General features: G+C 39.3%; 1 protein-coding gene across 1 annotated transcript; it reads right to left on the bottom strand.

The window, feature by feature from the left end:
• Positions 1–20842: 20842 nt before the first annotated feature.
• LOC138888156 (uncharacterized) lies at positions 20843–21325 on the bottom strand. The gene has a single exon (XM_070169972.1). It carries the CDS (start codon positions 21323–21325, stop codon positions 20843–20845), a length of 483 nt encoding a protein of 160 aa, XP_070026073.1.
• Positions 21326–23783: the final 2458 nt, after the last annotated feature.

Genomic DNA, 23783 nt, shown 5'->3' on the forward strand with positions numbered 1-23783 from the left:
ATAGTCAGCATTTCCTCCACCACAAGTCCCACAGTCAGTGAAGGACACTCTCAAGAAGATCCTAGAGAACCAAAAATTGATCATGGATATTGTTGATTCTCATGGAAAGTCATTGAAAGGAGCTTGCTAAGGAGGCAAAGAAAATGAGAAAGCCTCGTGCTTCAAGGGAGTCGGTGAAGGAGTTAAGGGCGGAGGTAGAGAGGTTGAAGGTCGATCACTTGACTCTAGATATTTTATTGCATAACACAGCCCCAGCAGCCCAGCCTCAGCAAGAGCAGGAGACAGAGAGGCCACCCAAGAGGAAGAGGGTGATTCCCCGTACTGACGATGTTGTTATAGAGTTGGAGGACCCGCAGGAAGGTTCCTCCAGCCAGCCCCAGATTCCAGTACAGGCCCAGGACGCAGTCCAGGGCCAGGTCCTAGTGGAGATACAGATTACAGGGAGCCAGTCACAGGTTCCCGAGTAGACTGAGGACCAGGAACCCAGACTTAGGATCCTATGCAGACGGAGGGCCAATAGGGAGTTTCTTTTTCCTCTTTTTCTTTTCTTGTGCTTATTTTGGTTAGTTAGCATTGAGGACAATGCTAGCTTTTATTTGAGAGGGTACCCCTATTTGGATGACTGTATATATGACATTACTTTTTACCTTTGGTTTGTACATAATTTTATTATTTTATTGCACCTTTCGTACTTTTTACTTTTGGTTTGTATATAAAGTTACGTTCCTTATGTATATTCGACTAAATCCCTCTTGTATATATTCATTTTACTTTCCATATTTTTCCTTTTATAGCTTCTTATTTTATGTTCATAGCTTCTTGTTTTGAATTTTTGCAATAAGCCTTTGGTTTTCTTAATGTCACGGTTCTTTCCAAAGGTAGAATTTGTGTGAACCGGGTGACTCTTCCCGATGATGGATGGCATGATAACTTTCTTAAGGGTTTGAGTCTGTTTTCTTTTTGCTTTTAGTGTAAATAGTAGCTAGTTGGTAAGGGTGCCTCAAACAAAGCATCACTTGGGCCTAACACATTTGCATTTGATCCTATGGTCAAAAATAAATTGTTGTGTATAGGATGGTGAAAGTTGTGACCTTGAGACTCTTGTGTTGACCGATAATCATCAAGTGGTTTTTCGGGACCATTGTGTTGCTCAAATCTTAGCTAATGTTGTTGTGGGCCCCCTACTCTATATCTTTAGCAATCTCATAGCTTGTGTGGTGAGAATTTGAATTGCAAGTCCAAGTCCCGAGCCATTAGTCTAGAACTTGCCCTGAATGTTTGTCTAGGCAAAATCCTAAGTGTAATTTGACTTGAGATGTGATTATAGGCTCTCCTTGATCCTAATTATATCTTGAATACTTCTATAGCCTACCATTGGCGAAATACATAAATTACCACTTGAGCTTGTCTCCAAATCCTCGTTACACACCTGTAGATTACGGAAATAATTTTATACACTCAACCTTTTAAAAATGTGTCTATGACATACCACTTTTATGTTTGACCACTTCTTTTAAATAGGTATATGTCACGCACCAATTAAATCATGACACGTGTCATGAAGTTAAAAGAAAAAAGAAAAAAAATCCATCTTCTTCCTCGATAAAAACCAACCATCATGGTTGCTACAACCTCCATCTCAGTTTCAAGATCACAGAACATGAATACAAATCAATAACCAAAATTTTCAACATCAACCTTAGATTTCTTCAAGTTTAATCCAACTCAAAAATTCAAAGTACTCTTCTTCAACCTTCTTAAATAAATTTCGATCCAACTACTTAGTTTATCTCTAAATGAGTTTCAATTGAAATGGAGCTTCTAATATACAACTAATTCAATCCCCAAACACCAATTTCAACAAACAACAACAATTTCAAATAATTAATTTCTGGGTCTTGCGCAATTTGTAGAAACAACGCGGACAAGAACGGGTGAAAGCAAAAAAATCTTAAGACGATTTTATGTTGGAAAAACAAAACCCCTGCCAGAGATAGGTGTAGAATAAGGTAAGGGGTCTAGGATTGCAGTGGGCTGGGGTTGAAGCAAGGTTGAAGGGCAATATTTGAGAAAAAAAAAATTTATAATGGATTTGGGGTGAGATCCAGGTTCATGAGTTAGAGGAGGAGTTGTTGAAGTTATTAAAATTGTCCTTTATAAGCATCAATGGAGGAACTGGCTGAAACTTGATTCATAAAAATGAAGAAGATGACTAAAAATGAAAAAAAAATGAAAAAGTAAAAAAACTGGACATCTAGCGTCCAAATGAGGCTTTAGATACAAAAAATTTACAATTCGCGTGCCTCATTTATGTGTAAAATACGCGCTTGCCACGTAGTTAAAATAGTGTGTCATAGATACATTTTTAAAGGTTGGGTGTGTAAAGTTATTCTCGTAATCAACATGTGTGTAACAGGGATTTGGGGATAGGTCAGGTGGTATTTTATGTATTTCGCCATGATAATATCCCTAGTCAACCCTTTTGAGCCATAGATCTTTTTCTTTCAAAAACCACGATACAAGCCTTTACCCGCTCTAAAAATACCCTCTCTTGGTACCCGATCTTTCCTTAGCACAAGGCAAAAGCATAAGTTTGGGGGGAGAGACGAGGAATTCAACAAAGTGGTAAAAGGTACAAATGAAGAAAAAGAAAGATAATGAAAAATAAAGAAAATCAAAAAGACAAAAAGAATGATCAATGTAAAAGAAATGAAGGGATTCAATAACAATAAAGAGATGAAAGGTGTAGAAAGTTGAGAAAGGAGAAAAAGGTTTCAAATAAACAAGAAAGAATGACAATGTGTCTCTCTAACCCCTTAGAAAGAAGTTAAATGACTTAAAAAGTCAAGAGAATATGTGCCAAAATGAAGCAAAAGAAGTGCTAAAGGGAAGAAGGAACCTACTTAGACCAAACATTTCCTACCCTGAACCAAAAGTCTTCATTATATCTCCACAAAAGCCCTATATGATCTTGAGTTGAATGAAGCTTACAGTAGTGGTAACTCACATAAGGGACAAGCTTAAGGTACTTAGATCTAGACTTGTGACTTTTCTTTGAGAGAGATGAGTGTATTTCCACTATCCTCGTTTTGAGTGCTACAATCTAAAAGTGAGGTTTGCTTAGGGAGAGTTGAGGAGTATGACTTTGGGTTCCACAATGACCAAAGTAGTAGAAAGAGTTTCTTTGATGGGTTAAGCCAACTCTTGATGCTCTTGTGTCGCACTAAAACCATGGTGCTTAAAAGAATGAAGGTTGTTAATGATTCATTTGAATTGAGGGCAATTGTTAGTCCCAATTGATGCTAGATGAGGTCACTTTAGGTCGGCTGAATTTTCTTGGTTTTACTCTTAAAGGGTGAGTCTTATTTTGTTTGCTTGAGGACAAGCAAAAGCTTAAGATTGGGGGAGTTGATAACTAGGGATTATGGTTCATTTTACACTCCTTCTTACTTTTATTTTGATTAAAAATGTGTACAAAATAATCCCAAAGGCTTACATGTTGTACTTGTTTGTAGGGTTTGGTCAAAAAGGTAACAACTAGTCAAAACCAGCTCAAAAAGGAGTGAAACATGCACAAGTACCAAGAACAAGTCCAAGCATAGTGCAACAGGTCCACTGCGGCCGTATTCCATTTGGTGCGGTCCGTAGTGAAGAGATTCAGAGAGTGCAAATTTTGGAAAATCAAGCATTGTGGCTGCAAAGAATTTTGTGCGGACCGCAATGGCTTCACCGCAACCGCACTCTATATTGAGAGGTACGCAAAGAAGGAGTTTAGAGAGTTGGGAGTTTTGAGGATCAACGCCAATGCGATCTGCGGTCCTTTTTGTGCGGACCGCAACAGAAGCCACCGCGGCCACAGTGCATTTTGTGTGGCTTGTGGTGGTCAAGTTTAGAGAGCAGAGTTTAAAGCCAAGAAGCCTCACTGCGGCCGCACTCAATTTTGTTTGGACCGCACTACCCCCGCAGGGATATTTTTGTCCAGAAAATTCGACCTAGTATAAATAGTTTCTTTTCCCATTTTTAGGTCATCAGTTGTAATTTAACGCTCAGTTGCGCTCGTGAATAGTGTTCCTCGCCTATTTTGAGTAATTTTAGAGTAGTTTAATCATTGAATCTTCAAGTATTATCTTGTAATTAAATCTTATGGATTTTTCTTTATCTATTTATCAGTTTTCTTCTAATATCATGAGTAGCTAGATCCATTAACTAGGGTTGTGGCTCAACCCTAGTGTGGGTATTTAATGGGTCTTGAGTTTTAAGGCTTGAATGTCTATGGGTGTTTGATATTTGGACTAATTTGTATTTTCCATGTTGAATTAATGGTTGCAAACACTAATTTGTGCCTATTTGACTTGAGTTCTTCTTGAGAAAGAAAACTTGAGTCTAGGAAAATTAGTCCAACAAGGAATTGGGGCGTATTTAAGAGATTGATAGCCCCAGTTAAAGGGCTAAACCTAGAGATAGTAATACCCGACTTGAACCTTAATTGCTTGCACAAATTATCATAGCGAATTGGTCTTGAGAAAGTCAACTAGGGTAAAATCACTCAAACTACCGAGAGGTATAGAGTGAGAAGTTTAGTGCATTGGTTATATCGTAATCCCCAACATGACAACCTTGCCTTAGACTCGAGAACCCGTCAAGTATCCACCTAGGAGAAAGTCACTTCCCTAGTGCCTCCTTAACTATTTTGGCAACCTTTCAAGTATCTTACTATTAGCTTACTCTTTAGCTTAATTTAGCATCTTATTAGCATAATATTAGAAATAATCAAAAGACCAACTATGATAAGAAGTGCAATTAAGAGTAATTGCGCATCTCCAATTTAGATAGGAACCCAATTCCCATTTCTAGCTCCTTGTGGAATTTGATACCGACCATCTCGGATAAAAGTTGCTTCGACCACTCTCGCTACTTTGTAATAGTGTAGGGTTGGCATCGATCATTCATCAAATGCATGAACGTTGTTGGGGTATTGGTCAGCCCAAAAGACATCACAAGGAACTCATAATGATCATATCGGGTCCTGAAAGTTGTCTTAAGAATATCTGAGTCCCTGATCTTCAACTGGTGATTACCTGAACGGAGATCAATCTTGGAGAACACTCTTGCTCCTTGAAGCTGGTCAAATAAATCATCGATACAAGGCAAAGGATACTTGTTCTTGATTGTAACTTTGTTCGACTGCCTGTAATCAATGCATATCCTCATCATGCCATCCTTCTTCTTCACAAATAGAATAGGCTTACCCTAAGGCGGCATACTAGGCCGAATAAACCCCTTATCAAGGAGTTCCTGAAGCTGCTCCTTCAACGTCACTGGTACCATACGATATGGTGGAATAGAAATGGGCTAAGTGTCCGACACCAGATCAATACCAAAATCAATATCCATGTCTGGTAGCATGCCCGACAAGTCTATAAGAAACACATCGGGAAAACCCCTCACTACAGGAACAGAATCAATACTAGGAGTCTCTGCACTAACATCCCTCACGAAGGCTAAGTATGAAAGACAACCTTTCCCAACCATCTGTTGGGCCTTCAAGAACGAAATCACCCTACTGGGGACAAAATTAGTCGAACCTCGCCACTCAATATGTGGCACACCCGGCATAGCCAACATCACTGTCTTAGCATGACAGTCCAAAATAGCACGACATAAAGATAGCCAATCCAGTCCCAATATCACATCGATGTCCACCATATAAAGCAACAAAAGGTCCACTCGGGTCTCCAGACCCCCAATAGTCACCACACACGACTGGTACACATGGTCCACAATAATAGTACCGCCCACCGGAGTAGATACATGAACAGATGAAAAAAGAGACTTACGGGGCATCCAAATAACGAGCAAAATATGATGACACATATGAAAAAGTGGAACCGGGATCAAATAACACAGAGGCATCTCTATGGCAAACTGAGACAATACATGTGATCATAACATCTAAAGCAATAGCATCGGACCTAGCTGGGAGTGCACTGAAACGGGCCTGACCACCACCTGATCGACCTCCCCCTCTGGGGCGACCCTAGCTGGATGGGTGGTGGGTGGTGAAGTAACTGGCACTGAAGTCGATGGCTGACGCCTCTGCTGAGATGAACCCCCAAGATGACGAGGACACTGCCTCCACATATGACCCAACTCTCCACACTCATAACAACTCCCCGATGCTGGTGCCGAGGACTGAAGGGAACTCCTAGTACAAAGATGACTAGCAGAAGAACCTGGCATAGAAGATCCTTGAACTGATAGAGCACGGGACGAACTCTGGGCTATAAGGGCACTGAGTGATGAATGGACCTAATGAGAACTGTGAGAACCATAACCCGATGATGCCCCACGACAACCTGGGCGAGCTGACTGAGCATGCTTGAATGGACAGCCTCTGCCGTGCTGAAACTGACCCCCATGAGGAGTACCACTGAATCCACCCTGACCACGAAGCCTCTTAACCTCCCTCTCAATCCTCTCTTGAACACGAACCATCTCAATCTGTCGAGCTATGTCAACAACCTCATCAAAAGTAGCACCAGATACTCTCTCTCTATGGTCATAAGCAACCGAAGCTAAAAACTGAGGCCATTTGTAAACCTCTTAATCCTCTCTCTATCTGTGGGAACCAACCAGACCACATGACGAGCTAACTCAGAGAACTGATCTCATACTGCGTAACAGATCTGCCACCCTGACGAAGCTGCTCGAACTGCTTGCGCAGCTCCTCACGGTAAGACTCAAGTACAAACTTCTCCAAAAAGAGAATGGAGAACTGATGCCAAGAAAGGGGCACTGCATCAACCAGCCTAAGCCTCTCGTAAGCCTCCCACCATCTAAGTGCAGACCTGGAGAACTGAAAAGTAGTGAATGAGACTCCACTGGTCTCCAGAATACCTGCAGTACGAAGCATCCTCTAACACTTATCCAAGAAATCCTGGGCATCCTCGCCCTCTGCACCACAGAAATTCGGAGGCTGGAGTCTACCAAACCTCTCCAATCTGCGATGCTCATCCTCTGGCATAACAGGAGCTACATAGTCTTGAGCAGCTACAACCGGCTGGGCTGGAGGTGCCCCGGTGTCTGAATTCCCTGCACGACCTGCTCAGGTGTGCGAGCGCGGGAGTCTGAGTGCCTCCCCCGGCCTGAGAAGTAGCTGCGGCTATAGTAATTGAGACCGCCTAAGCTAGGCCAGTGCACACTAATAGAATCTAGGTCAGGGCCTCCTGAAGGCCTGGAATCACAATAGGCACAGCCAATGCCTAAGTTGGTGTTGTAGGAGTGTCCACAATTAGGACATGATCATGAATTGGTGCGGCTGGTGGATCTGCAGGTGCTGCCTTAGCTGTTGTACGAGCTACACCCCTGCCCCTACCACGGCCTCGATCGCGTCCTCGGCCTCTGGTGGCCCTAGCTGGTGGTACTAGTGGTCGTCCATCCGTACCGGTAGCACGTGTCCTCACCATCTGTGAGAGAATAGAATAACAGAAGTTTAGTACTCGGATCAACAAATTCGCACGACAAGAATTCAAGAATATGAAATTTCCTAAATGTTCTGCAGCCTCCCGAGGATAAATACAGATGTCTCTATACCGATCCACGAGACTCTACTAAACCTGCTCATGACTCGTGAAACCTATGTAACCTAGGCTCTGATATCAACATGTCACGACCCTAAAACGAACCCGGTCGTGATGGCGCCTATCGTGAAACTAGGTCAGCCGACACAAACCCCAAATCAACTAAATAATTATGATAAGTCATTTAAAGTCATTAATAATCTAAAAATCCCAAAATGTAAGGTAGAATAGAACAGTGCGGAAACAAAACACAGCCCGATATCGGGGTGTCACCAGTCATGAGCAACTACAACTCGTCTATAAATACGAAAAGAGAACATAGTCTAAAACAAAGCTAATACAAAGTGGGATAAACATAGGAAAGAGAGCACTGGGTTACGAACGCCAAGCAGCTACCTAGTCAACTCCAAAAACCTGCTGGAAGACAAATCATCACTCGCTAGCGTGACCTGAGACTCATGATTTGCACACAGGGTGCAAGAAGTAATGTGAGTCCGCCAACTTAGTAAGTAATGAAAATAAAGGCAGCTGAGCAGTAAGAAAACACGTAAATCACAGCATAACGCTACAGCAAAACAGTATAAGTCCAAAACAATGTAGTAAAGTAATAAAAACTCGTAAAACATCTTAGTTCAGTAAAACCTTTTGAAAACATCTTTCAAATGTTTCAAACGAGTGATGAAAACAGTGAGAAAATGATAGAAACGTAAACAGCCCCTCGGCAAAATCATATACCACAACCGCCCCTGTCACACCTCCTTTTTCCGCCCCGCGAGGGGTGAAGGAGTTTTTTCCAATTAAAGGACAATCGAAACGGGACTTGTTTGTTTATTTCAGAGTCACCACTTGGGAGATTTAAGGTGTCCCAAGTCACCAATTTAATCCCGAATCGAGGAAAAGAATGACTCTGTTTAACAGTCCGCGAATCAGAAATCCCGATAAGGAATTCTGTTAACCCGGGATAAGGTGTTAGGCATTCCCGAATTCCGTGGTTCTAGCACGGTCGCTCAACTGTTATATTTGGCTTATTTATCTGATTTTTAAACAATTAAGAACTTATATGCAAATTTAGCTTTAAACTGCTTTTATCATTATTCTTATTATTATTTTATACAAGAATTGCAACGTCGTGAAAATGCATCTCGAACCACGTCACAACCAGTGTACACGTGATTTGTTGACGCATTTTGACTCCGTCAAGATCGGGATTTGAGTTACATAAATGCACACCCACATTTAAGAAAATAACCTTATTAAATATGCGCCAAAAGACTACGTGTTATTATACTTTTAGGTAGGACCGTGAAATTTACTAAAGGGCCCATCCCGGAATTTAAGTATTTTTTAAAAAAAATAATAAATAAATAAATAAATAATACTTGAGGGCACTGCAATTTTCTATATTGTTTTTTTATTATTTTTTGAAAAGCCTCTTTTATTTTATGAGTATCCTAAAATGACTACATTTTTTATTAAATTTGTCTATAAATACAAAATCAATTTTTTACATAATTAAAAATAACATATTAAATACTAGTTTAAGACAAATATTAACGGAAAGAAATATTACTAAAATTGTAATTATAAATACAATATGGAATTGTCAAATAAAAAAAAACTAATTATCCCCTAACCGGATTAAACTTACATTGTTAGGTGTCTTGAGCTATTGAAATTAATTATTATTTTTTTAACTACTGAAAATTAGAAACAATCTTAATTACTAATACATATTTCTAGAATTTATTTAATCTAACCTTAACTCACCTTGTTTTAACTCAAATCACCATAATGCCTAATTCGCAAAATTAAATTAAATTCATACTTTAACTAAATTTAGTTACGTGTTTTCAATTAACTTAATGTTGACAATATTAAAGCCTTCATAAATAGTGAACTTAATCAAATTTGCCAAGCTAGTTTAATAAAGTCCTATTTACGTTATTTTCTTCTCATTTTAATTATTAGACAGTTTAATCAGTAATGAACTTGCTTAAATATATACTACCTAATAATCAAGTTAAAGCAAAGCATTATTTAATACATCACTACAATATGTCTAGTTATGCAAAACGACAGCGATTTACAAAATAATAATACATGAAATAACTTAAATACAATTAATAAAATAAAAAGCTAAATTAGAAATTCAACATTCCATTCTTTATTTCAACTTACAAAATGCCAAAATTACAGTTGTGTACCTGGTATTGCCAATATAAGAATAAGAAAGTCAGCAACGTAGTACGTAACACAGCAACAGCAATAATAACCAGCAATCCAATCAACAGAAATCTCAGTGACAGATTTGAAAATCAAGATAAAAATCCAGAAACACCAACAATAATCGATGGACAGAAGCAAAGGGAATCTTTTCGGATTTGGAAGACTAATTAATGTTTAACCCTTGATTTCTAAATCTGTATATCAGAATATTTAGATTGTATATCAGGTGTATACTACTCACTCTTTTAATTTCCAGAATTTTTTTATTTGTATTTTTGGAAGTCTTAATATTTTCGGAATTTTTCGCTCTCTTCAATATTCAGCTCTCTCTTTTTATCTCTCCCCTCCCAAAATCTGATCAAGTCTCCTCTCTTTATTAACATCTTTCAGCATTTTTTAAACATAAACCCACTATCTTTCCACTCATCCCCCTTTTAATTTCACTACCTAATGTTTTGTCCCCCACTTTATTAAATAAATACTCCATTATATCTTGTCCCTCATGCTTATATTAAACAATTGCATTATTCCCCACCATTATATCTTGTCCCCCCCCCCATTATTGATTATTTTAATATTATCTTAATTTTAATGGACAAAACACTCAAAATAAATAAATATTCAGAATTTTAATTCCAAAAAATACCCCTCTGACCTTACTGAAATTACCATTCTACACCTGAACGTACTACAAATTACCAAACTACCCCCATCAGCTATAACCAATTCACCTAATTAATTTCAACCAAAATACAGCAAATATGACCAATTTCTAAACAATTTTCAACAACAAATTCAAACTAAATGATGAACAACAAAGAAACAACTAAAATTATTTTGATTGAACAATATTTTTAACAATAAACAAACCTACTTTCAGATTCAACAACAACAAACAAGTATATTCAGATTTCTAAATTCAATAATCATTTGAACTTAAAATTAAATCTAACAACATTACAACCAACAATTTCTATATTAAACTAAACAAGATCATGAAACAAACTGAAGAAATAATCATAAATGATAAACAACAAACAAGAAAATCAAACTTATACTAATTTCGGATTCAAGAACAATCAAACAAAGTATGAACATAAATGAAAAGTTTCAACAACAATAACAAGCAAGTTTTATTCAAATTCGAATTAAGCTTAAACAAAACAAATAAACATATTCAAATCACTAAACTTCAAATAATCAAATGATCTTTTTAAATTAAATCCAACAAAATTATAGCAAAGCTACATTAAATCAAAAAAAAATTAAAACCAAAACATAACTTCATATTAAATTACTGAATTAAAACGAACTTCAAACAAAATGAACATGAATTAAATCTATATTAAACAACAAACAACGGATTCAAACGATTTAAACTAACACTCTTCTATATTAAAATTAAATCCTTTTAAATTAATAAAACAAACTGAAAAATAATTTAATTGAATCTTCAACTTAAATCTAACAACATTATAATTAAACTAACAATTTCTATCTAAAAATAAATAAGAAAAATGAAACAAACTTATACTAATTTCAAATCTGAAAATATCAAACAAATTACGGACGAAATAAAACTTAGAACAACTAACCGTAAATGACCAACGACGAACTCGAACGAACTTTAAACGAAACCAACGAAACTTTGACATAAACGGACTTGAAGACGATGAAGCGACAAGCTGCGATGGCAGCCATGGCGAAAGAAATGAAGATGAAGGAGCAGCAGCAGTACGAAGCAATTAGCAGCAACATAAAACAGTAGCAGCAACACGAAACAGTAGCAGCAGCATGGAACAGTAGCAGCAGCACGAATGGAGAAGATACAACGGCAGCCATGGGAGCTCGAGTTCGAGCTCGATGAAGCTCGTCCATGGCTGGATGTAGCAGAAGGAGCAGAAGCGAGCTGGAGTGCAGCAGTGGCGAAGAGAACGCAGCGGGCAGCAGCACTGCTGGAGCGCCATGGCTGCTCGTCGTATCTTTGTACGCGACGGCGGGGGCAGGGGTGTGAGGGAGGTGGTGGTCGTCGAGCAGCAGCAACGTTTGGCGACTGAAGTTGGTGGTCGGAGCAGAAGAAGAAGCAGCAATGCAGCGGGGGGGAAGCCATGGATGACGCAGCAGCAAGGTCGTTTGGGACGAAGCGATGAACGGCTGTTGCGTGCACTGTGTGTGTGTAAGTGTTTGCTGTGTGTGTGAGTGTTGTTGTGTGTGTGTGTTGTTGTGGGTGTGTGTGTGTGTGGAGATGGTGAAGAGGGTAGCCATTGATGGCTTTCTTGGAGCTTGAGGAAGAAGAAGGAAAGAGAGGAGGGGGGCGGGCTTCCACAGTGAAAGAAAATGTTAGGGTTTTGTTTTTTTTTGAAAGATAGGGAAATAGGGGTGTTGGGTTATGGACTGGGTCGACCCGGTTTGAAATGGACCGGGTCGTTTGGGAAGATTTGGTCTCTTTGGGCCTATGACTTAAAATTGAAGAAAAGGCCCAATCCGATTTTCTTTGTATTTTTTGCTCTCTTTTTTTTTACTTCCTAATTAATAAAACTAAAATTCTAAATTAAATTATAAACTAAATTATCTTATAAAAAAAACTAATTAACTCTAAAAATAATTATCGCACATTTAAATAGCAATTAACGACAAAATCGCACAATTTAGACATTTAAATGCTAAAAATGCAACGTACATTTATTTTATGATTTTCTCATTTTTGTAAACAAACTTAAATAAATACTAAAACGGAAATGCGACATATTTTAATATTTTTATTAATTTAAACAAATAAACATGCGCAGACAAATACAAATAATTATCCAAAATGTCACAAAAATTCTCAAAATTGCACGCAAAGAAAAATTATTTTATTTTGGATTTTTTGGGAGTGATTCTCATATAGGGCAAAAATCACGTGCTCACAACTGCCCCTCTTTGTCCGAAAACACGAAGGGTTTTCGTGCAAAGATAAAGTGAGCGGATACGAGCGATTTTTGCCCGTTCGAGTACTCCGTGTGAAGCATTTTTTGAAAGATTTGACTGAACCTTTGCTTCAGAGGTTTCCTACATATCCTGGGCTGAACAGGAATCAGGTCAATGTAGTTCGGGAAATTTTGGTAGCTGGGACTACCATGGGACTGCAATGTTACTGCTGTTGCATGCTACTTTTACTGTTTGCTGACCTCCTTATTATCCCACGCTTAAAAGAAAAATCAAGAAGTTAGGCTAGACTACGGATTACAAGATCTTATTTGTCTTCCCCTTGCTCTGGTTGCCTTGCTTTCTTGTCGGCTTGTGTTTCCTCTGGTGCCTTTCTTTCGAAAACTGCTGGGGATGACACTGGCCTTTTGCCTTTCTGAACATAAGTTTTATTATTCCGTTCTGTCTGCTGGGGATATGACATTCTTCATTAAGCTTTGTTATGCTGGGCATAATTCAATGTTCACATGCCACTTCTTTCAAGACGCATCTTTTCTTTCTTTTGACTCATGCGCTTGAGTTTGTGCTTGGACCTCTTGCTGCAACCTTCTGCTTTCCGGTGCTGAGGATTTTTATTGTTTCCTGCTGGGAATTCCTGTTGTAACCTTCTGCTTTCCTCTCGTTATACAGGTGGGCGTCTGAATGCAACAATATGAAATATATTCCCTCGTTATACTGGTGGGCGACCTAGGACATGAAATGAAAATGTATACCCGCATTATACTGGTGGGCGACCTAGAAATGAAAAACTGAAATGTATACCCGCATTATACTGGTGGGTTACCTATGATATGAAATGAAAACAGAAATGCATACCCGCATTATACTGGTGGGCGACCTAGAAATGAAATGAAAACAGAAATGCATACCCGCATTATACTGGTGGGCGACCTAGAACACGAAATGAAAAACTAAAATGTATGCCCGCATTATACTAGTGGCGACCAAGAACACGAAATGAAAAACAGAAATGTATTCCTGCATTATACTGGTGGGCGCCTAGGACATGAAATGAAAACAGAAATGCATACCCGCATTATACTGGTGGGCGACCTAGAAATGAAATGAAAACAGAAATGCATACCCGCATTATACTGGTGGGCGGCCTAGAAAAAATAAAAACTGAAATGTATTCCCGCATTATACTGGTGGGCGACCTAGAAATGAAAAACTGAAATGTATGCCCGCATTATACTGGTGGGCGACCTAGAACACGAAATGAAAAACAGATATGTATTCCCGCATTATACTGGTGGGCGCCTAGGACATGAAATGAAAACAGAAATGCATACCCGCATTATACTGGTGGGCGACCTAGAAATGAAATGAAAACAGAAATGCATACCCGCATTATACTGGTGGGCGACCTAGAAAAAATAAAAACTGAAATGTATGCCCGCATTATACTGGTGGGCGACCTAGAAATGAAAAACTGAAATGTATGCCCGCATTATACTGGTGGGCAACCTAGAACACGAAATGAAAAACAGAAATGTATTACCGCATTATACTGGTGGGCGCCTAGGACATGAAATGAAAACAGAAATGCATACCCGTATTATACTGGTGGGCGACCTAGAAATGAAATGAAAACAGAAATGCATACCCGCATTATACTGGTGGGCGACCTAGAAATGAAAAACTGAAATGTATGCCCGCATTATACTGGTGGGCGACCTAGAACACAAAATGAAAAACAGAAATGTATTCCCGCATTATACTGGTGGGCGCCTAGGACGTGAAATGATAAACAGAAATGTATACCCGCATTATACTGGTGGGTGACCTAGGACATGAAATGAAAAACAGAAATGTATTCCCGCATTATACTGGTGGGCGACCTAGGACATGAAATGAAAAACAGAAATGTATACCCGCATTATACTGGTGGGCGACCTAGGACATGAAATTAAAAACAGAAATGTATTCCCGCATTATACTGGTGTCGCCTAGGACATGAAATGAAAACAGAAATGTATACCCGCATTATACTGGTGGGTGACCTAGGTAAAGATATGAAATGTATTCCCTTGTTTACAGGTGGGCGCCTAATGGTAAAGACATGAAATGTATTCCCTTGTTATACAGGTGGGCGCCTAATTGGTAAAGAATAACTTGAATTTGTTTCCTCGATTCTCCGAGAAAATTTTCACTTGTGGCAGAAAATTTTCTGCCCCAGTTCTGGCGATCTTTCTTATGGCGTGTCTTTAGGCCATCATCAACACCTTATTTTCCTGTTCAAATCAAAGAAAATTTAGTTAGTTTTCTTTTTTTCTTTTTCTTTTTTTTTTAAATATGGCGAGTGGTCATGTCACTCCTGATGGGGATGATTGTTCCCTTCCACTTATTCTTGTTTGGCATTCCCAAAACTTATTGGGGATGATGTTATTCGATGGGGATAACATTCTGCTGGGGATGGCTTTTCCATTTATCCCTTCCCCATTCTGTATCTCAAAACTTGCTGGGGGTTATTTTGCTGAAGATGGATTTTCCTTTCTTTCTTTACCACTCTGTGTTGTCCGACCACCTCGGAACTTGTTTCTATATTCGGTCGGAGTCCTGCTGGGGATCATCTTGGAACTTTGCCCACAATTCCCTCAACATGTTTTTTTCGGTTCTTCCCCGTACTTTCCTTGCCATTTTAGACCAATATTATTCGGCCTGGCAACCAACGTCTTTTGTCTTATTGCCTTGTCTCTGGCCTGCCTTCTTCACATTTTATGTTGTACCATTTTGGCAACTGGTAGTAAGCTCTGAAAGACCTTTCTCAAAAATAAATTTCTGGAAAAAGTCTTTTAAACAAAGAAATGAAAAGATAGAAAAAGAGAAAATCTTTCTGAACAAATGATGGGGAAAAGAAAAGAAATGAACTTATCTGGGTGGTATAACCGATTCCAATGATCATGTTGTGCATTCCGGATTAATAACCTAGTCTATTTGTGTCGATCAATCTTTCTGATGTCTTCACTTGCTGGGGATAAATAGGTGCCCAATTCTTCACAAAATGCGCATCATTTTCGCCAATATACCTTGTCGCCTCATAGTGCCCTTTGAGGGGTTTTCACTAATAAGACTCTCTCATTTCTCACAGCTACCGTCGCCTTATAGTGCTTGTGAAGATTTTCACTGATAAGACTCTCTCATTTTATTTTTTTCAACTGGGGATTGGAGTGTTGCCGATAAGATTTTCTCTGTTGGGAATTCTTATGGCTATCAATTCTTTCAGCTCATGATCTTTATTCAGCCGGGGACCGGCGTTTTATTCTCGGTTTTCATTTGCCTGTCTTAACACCCCTCGGATACTGATCGGGAGGTCTTTTTGGACATCAATATAGGTTTTAGAAGAAAAGGATATAAAATTCAAAATAACTTTGATGGGTAAAGTATTACAACTCTCGGAAACAAACTCTCTTTTTTTTCAAAAGTTAAAAACATAACTTCTGCCCCAGTTTTCTTGCTTGGGGAATTTTCTTTTTTTGATTTTTTTTTATTATGACCGAGCAGTGAGGCACCTACGTATCCTCTTTGAGGAATCAGGTCGAACGTAGTTCACTCGATTCCTTTGTTTTTCTTGCGACCTTCCCCTTTTGTTTTTGTTATTATTTTCCTTCTTTTCTCTTTTTTTTCATTTTTCGTTTTCATTAACGATTCCAAGAGAGGGGTATGAAAGAATAAGTAAGGCACAAAGGGGTAAAGCAAAGGTTAAAAAGTGTTTGGATGGAAGAAATAATTGCCTCCGTCATTTCATTATCCGATAAGCACCAAGTACAAACAAACAAATAAACAACAAAAGAAATTACACGTAATATCTCTTGATTGCATCAGAATTGATAGCCATGTCGATGCATCTTCCTTCAACATCTGTCAGACATAAAGCGTCGTTGGATAATACTCTGGTCACAACATACGGCCCTTGCCAATTCGGGGCGAACTTGCCTTTTGCCTCAATCTGATGTGGGAGGATCCGTTTCAATACTTGCTGCCCTACTTCAAATTTCCTGGGGCGCACCTTCTTATTGTATGCTCTTGCCATTCTCTTCTAATATAACTGGCCATGGCATACTGCTGCCAATCGTTTTTCATCAATTAAACTCAACTGCTCCAGTCGGGCTTTGACCCATTCATCATCATCAATCCCGGCCTCAGCGACAATTCGAAGGGATGGAATTTCAACTTCTGCTGGTATTACTGTTTCAGTTCCATATACCAACAAATAAGGAGTTGCACCTATTGAAGTACGAACAGTAGTGTGGTATCCCAACAATGCAAATGGTAGCTTTTCATGCCATTGTCTGGATCCTTCAACCATTTTCCTCAATATCTTCTTTATGTTTTTGTTGGCTGCCTCAACCGCTCCATTCGCCTTGGGCCGATACGGGGTGGAATTACGGTGTGTAATCTTAAACTGTTCACATACTTCTCTCATCAAGTTGCTGTTAAGATTAGCACCATTGTCCGTGATTATCACTTTCGGGATCCCAAATCTACAGATGATATGGGAATGGACAAAATCCACCACTGCCTTCTTGGTTACTGACTTGAAAGTTTTGGCTTCAACCCACTTAGTAAAATAATCGATGGCTACCAGAATGAACCTGTGACCGTTCGAAGCTGCCGGCTCAATAGGCCCAATGAAATCCATGCCCCATGCCACAAATGGCCATGGTGCTGACATTGTGTGTAATTATGTTAGTGGAGAATGAATCAGATCTCCGTGTATCTGACACTGATGGCATTTTCGTACGAAACTGATACAATCATGCTCCATAGTGAGCCAATAATATCCCGCTCGTAGAATCTTTTTTGCCAATACATATCCACTCATATGGGGCCCACAGACTCCAGCATGTACCTTTGTCATCACTATCGTGGCTTGACCCGCATCAATACATCTCAGCAATCCCAGATCTGGGGTTCTTTTGTACAACATTCCTCCACTATGGAAAAATCCATTTGCCAGTCGTCGAATGGCTATCTTTTGATCTCCAGTTGCCTGCTCCGGATATATCCCCATCCTGAGGTATTCCTTGACATCATAAAACCATGGCTCGCCATCCATTTCTTCCTCTATCATGTTGCAGTAGGCATGCTGATCACGAACCTGAATATACAACGGGTCAACATGGATTTTGTCTGGATGGTGCAACATCGATGCTAAAGTGGCCAAAGCATCGGCAACCTCATTGTGAACTCTCGGGATGTGTATGAACTCCACTGATCGAAATCGCTTGCTCAGATCATGCAAACATTGTCGATATGGTATAAGCTTTAAATCCCGTATTTCCTATTCACCCTAGATCTGATGTACTAGGAGGTCCGAGTCTCCCATGACCAAGATGTCTTGAACATCCATGTCTGCAACCAATCGTAGGCCCAAAATGCATGCCTCATATTCAGCCATGTTATTGGTACAATAGAAACGTAGTTGAGCTGTAACAGGATAGTGATGTCCTGTTTCAGAAATAAGTACTGCTCCTATTCCAACTCCTTTTGCATTCGCAACCCCATCGAAGAAAATCTTCCACCCTGGTTCCTCAGTCAGTTCTAACTCCTCTATATGCATCATTTCTTCATCTGGAAATCACGTTCTTAAAGGCTCGTATTCTTCATCAATAGGATTCTCAGCCAAGTGATCGGCCGATGCTTGGGCTTTCATGGACGTCCTCGTCACATAGACAATGTCGAACTCTGTGAGTAATATCTGCCATTTTGCCAATATTCCTGTGGGCATAGGCTTCTGGAAAATATACTTTAATGGATCCATGCGTGAAATAAGGTAAGTAGTATGTGACGATAGATAATGCTTAAACTTCTGTGCTACCCAAGTTAGAGCACAACATGTCTTCTCAAGTTGAGTGTACTTATTCTCATAAATTGTAAACTTCTTGCTGAGATAATAGATGGCTTGCTCTTTCCTTCTTGTGATGTCATGTTGCCCCAACACGCAGCCAAACGAATTCTCCAGGACCGTTAGATAAAGGATTAATGGCCTCCCCGGCTCAGGTGGAACCAACACAGGTGGATTGGATAAATATCCTTTGATCTGGTCAAATGCCTTCTGACATTCTGCCGTCCATTCTATCGCGGCATCTTTCTTCAGCAATCGAAAGATGGGTTCACAAGTTGTTGTGAGCTAAGCGATGAACCTGCTGATATAGTTCAACCTTCCCAATAGACTCATTACTTCTGTTTTGTTCCTCGGTGGCGGCAATTCCTGGATGGATTTGATCTTTGACGGGTCCAACTCAATGCCTCGCCGACTGACGATAAATCCCAACAGTTTTCTAGATGGAACACCAAATGCACATTTGGCTGGGTTGAGCTTAATATCGTACCTTCGAAGTCTTTGGAAAAACTTCCTAAGGTCTGCTACGTGGTCTTCCTGATGCTTGGATTTGATGATCACATCATCTACGTACACTTCAATCTCTTTGTGCATCATATCATGGAACACAGTAGTCATTGCTCTCATGTACGTTGCCCCAGCGTTCTTCAAACCGAATGGCATTACCCGATAGCAATAAGTCCCCCATGGCGTAATGAAAGCCGTTTTCTCTGCATCTTCTTCATCCATCAGAATCTGATGATATCCGGCGTAGCAATCCACAAAGGATCCGATTTCTCGTCCGGTGCAATTGTCGATCAAGATATGGATATTGGGTAATGGAAAGTTATCTTTTGGGCTTGCCCTGTTCAGATTGTGGTAGTCAACGCATACCCTGATATTCCCATCTTTCTTTGGTACTGGCACCACATTAGCCAACCAATCAGGATATCGAGTGACCTGAATAACCTTTGCTTGCAGCTGCTTGGTTACTTCTTCTTTAATCTTCACACTCATATCTGTCTTGAACTTCCTTAATTTCTGCTTGACGGGAGGGCATGCCGGGTTAGTGGGCAATTTGTGAACCACTAGCTTGGTGCTTAAACCTGGCATGTCATCATACGACCATGCAAAAACATCTTTAAACTCAATGAGTGCTTTGATTATTTCTTCCATGATGGCAGACTCAATGTGGATGCTGATTTTGGTTTCCCTGACATCGTCGGCATCCCCTAAATTGACAGCTTCAGTGTCATTCAAATTGGGCTTAGGTTTCTCTTCGAACTGGCTTAATTCTTTGTTTATCTCTTCAAAAGCATCATCCTCCTCGTATTCTGATTCATCATCATAATTGATCTTTTGTGCAATTAATTCAGAATCAGATTGATTATTTAGACTGGGTTGAAGATCCGTTGTGTATGCCATATCGTTAGTACTAGTGCAAAGAGAACTGTTCAGAAAGAAAAGAGAAGAAACAGAATTAAAACAAAATAAGAAAAGGAAACTTTCACTTTTTATTAAAATGCGGGATAACAGAGTTTCACACTTTTACTGAATAAAATCAAAATTGGATTACAACTCTGGAATAATCCAGGAAACAAGAAAGAAAATCCAAAGTCTACTACCAAGACTCCCTCCGGGTAGGAAGAGGAGTAGTTGTCCAATTGTTGATCTTGGCCCTAGGCCCCACAAATTGTATATCCGCGCTACTGGAACCTTCTCTAGCTTCTAACATGTTGACACTGGCGAACAACCTTTCAAAGCCCTCATCTAGATCTCCATCTGGCCCAATCATTGGTCCGAGAACTTTCGGGACCGACAACTTTCTAGTACCTGCTCTGACAAAGGATCTGGACAGGCACGGGATTGGCTTGGGAAGAACCCACACTTTCTTCTTCATCTTGCGGGCATGTCTGACATCTACTGTTGTGGGCTTGAACCCCAGCCCAAAGGTCTCTAAATTCTTGGGCAAAGAGACAGGTTGAACAATACCTTGAAGCTCAGCCCCCAGACCTTTTCCTGGCACGAACCCATTACTCAGCATCTCTGAAACTACCATGACGGTGGCAGACGCTATTCTAGGGTGTGGAATGCTTTTACCGTCGAGGATCTTGTTTGCTGACACTGCATCAAAAATCTGGTAAACCCAGGGACCTTTGTCATCGTTGGTTTCTATGAATTGCATAATGGCACCTCCCATGGTGCGCGCAATGTCTTCCCCATGCAGCACGACATCTTGTCTGTCTCATTCAAACTTGACCATTTGATGCAATGTGGATGGTACTGCTTTGGCCGTGTGGATCCACGGTCGTCCCAACAAAAGGTTATAAGATACCGCGACATCCAATACCTGGAACTCCATAGTAAACTCGACCAGGCCGATGGTCACCTTGAGCATAATATCCCCCACGGTGTCTGTTCCACTTCCGTCAAATCCTCGGACGCAAACACTGTTCTTGTAGATTCTATCATGGTCAATCTTCAACTGTTTCAATATGGATAATGGACAAATATTGGCACTTGAACCGTTGTCCACCAACGCGTGAGTAACCACTGAATCTTCACATTTGACAGTCAAGTAAAGAGCTTTATTATGTTCCGTGCCCTCCACTGGCAAGTCGTCATCAGAGAACGTTACCCTGTTTACCTCAAAAATTTTGTTGGAAATTGCTTCAAGGTGGTTCACTGAAGTTTCATTGGGCACATGAGCTTCATTTAGTATCTTCATCAGGGCCCGGCGATGCTCGTCCTAATGGATCAATAGTGATAACAACGAGATCTGAGCCGGTGTTTTCTTCTATTATTCGACAATGGAGTAATCCTGTACTTTCATCTTTTTCAGGAATTCCTCCGCCTCTTCTTCTAACACGGGTTTCTTTGTTACTGTTGTATTGGACCTTCTCAACTCCACGGGAGCAAAACACCGTCCCGATCGAGTTAGTCCCTGCGCCTCACAACTATCTTCCTCCACTTGTTTTCCCTTGTACATTACCACTGCCTTTTCATACTTCCAAGGCACGGCCTTGCTATCAATCACTGGTAATTAGACTACTGGCTTTATGATGACCGGTTCCCTGCAGACCCCCTTTACAACAACCGCGGGTGCAGATGATGCTCCCGCTATTATCAATTTGGCTGGTTCTGGTTTCCTTGTAGCGGCAGATGGATTTTTCCCTAATATAACCACTGGCTTGACATCTTCCCCCTTCAATTGTACCCCTGCTTCCTCATCGGTCGATTTTTCTTTCGGAGTGGCACGGATCATCATCACAGTCTGTGAGGGTTTCTTTGGCTCCCCTCCTTCGTGCACAAGCTCGATCATGTGGGCTTCGGGGTGCTTTGGCAATGGATTCTGGTTAATGTTGGGTGCCTCCGGTGCCTGTACCTAGATCTTGTTGGTATCAATAAGATCCTGTATCGCATGTTTCAGCCTCCAACATTTCTCGGTATCATGTCCGGGAGCTCCCGAACAATATTCATATCTTACCGAGTGATCCATATTTTGGGGTAAGGGATTTGGCAATCTAGGCTCAATAGGATTTAATAAACCCAACTTCCTCAATTTGTGGAACAAGACAGTATAAGTTTCTCCCAACTCAGTAAAGGTTCTTTGCCTCTGCAGTCTTTCATTTCTGGAAGCCGGATTTCCCCTGAAACCCATCCCTGGAGGGTTCCTGTAGGCTCTTGGCGGTGGATAGGTGTTTTGTGGTGGTGGGTAGGTATTATGTGGAGGTGGGTATGTATTGTGTAAGCACGTGATTTTTGCCCTATATGAGAATTACTCCCAAAAAATTCAAAAATAAAATAATTTTTCTTGGTGTGCAATTTTTGTGATATTTTGTGTAACTATTTGTATGTTTGTCTATGCATGTTTATTTGTTAAATTAATAAAAAATACAAAAATAGGCATCTTTTGCATTTTTAGCATTTAATGTCCAAATGAACAATTTTATGCTTAATTATTACTTAATTGTGCGTTAATTGTTATTGGAAGTTAATTTGCGCTTTTATAACTTAATTTAGTTCTTAATAATAATTTAAGTACTTTTATAATTTAGTTTTAGAAAAATAAAAGAAGAAAAGAGAACAAAAATACAAAGAAAAATCGGATTGGGCCACTTCTTCAATTTCAAACCACAGGCCCAAATAATTGCCCAACTTTCCCCATGACCCGGTCCGTTTCAAACCGGGTCGATCCGGTCCGCTCCATTAACCCAACACCCCTTCTTCATTTTTGTCCAACACAAAACAAAACCAAAAAAATAAAAAATAAAAAGTGAATTATCACTATTAATAGTTTTATTTTTTGTTTTTTTATATATAAAAAAAATCCGAAAATATTTTATTTTATTTATTATTTTTATTTTAAAAAATATATATATATAGTAATTTCGGAAATGATTTTAAAAAAATAAAAAATAAAAAAATAAAAAAAAGTAAAAGAATGTAGAAAATTTAAAAAAAAAAGTAAAAAGTTTTAAAAAATTTAAAAGTAAAATAAGGTTGGAATTAAAAAATAAATATAAAGGTATCTGAAAATTTAAAAAATTTAAAGTAATTGAAAGTAGCATTTTTAAAAGAAAAAGAAAAGATAGTGGTTTGTTTTTTAAAGAAAAGTTAAATAAAGTGAGATTCTCTTTTAAAAAAATAAAAAGTGGGATTTTAAATAAGATAAAGTAATTAAAGTTGGAATTTTAAAAATAAAAGTAAATAAAGGTGGGATTTCTTTTTCTAAAAAAATAAAAGCAATTTGTAAGTGGGATTTCTTTTAATTAAAAAAATAATAAAATAATAAAAAAACAAATCTGAAAATTTCGAAAATTTTGCTATAAATAGAAGAGAAAATTTAGGAAGAAGGGGTGGAAAAAAAAGAGGAAAAACTAGATAGAGAGAAGAAAAAAAGAGGGGGCGGAGTGAGAAGTATACACCCGATATACATTCTGGATACACTGAATATACAGGGGCAGAATTCATTTTGGAGAGTTTTGAAGTTGAAAAAGAATAGTTACTGTTTCATTGCCTCGCTTAAGATCTGAAATAGTCAGAACCTTCCTGCCTTTTACTTCTTCTCTATACTTGGAGTCGTTTATAGTCTCCTGGGTTTTCTACTATTCCTACTGTTACTGGTCTATTCCTGTGTTGCTGGACTGTCGTTGTTGTGCTACATTGTTACTACTGTTGCTGCT

This window comes from Nicotiana sylvestris, chromosome 3 (genome assembly GCF_000393655.2).
Source record: "Nicotiana sylvestris chromosome 3, ASM39365v2, whole genome shotgun sequence".
Taxonomy (NCBI): domain Eukaryota; kingdom Viridiplantae; phylum Streptophyta; class Magnoliopsida; order Solanales; family Solanaceae; genus Nicotiana; species Nicotiana sylvestris.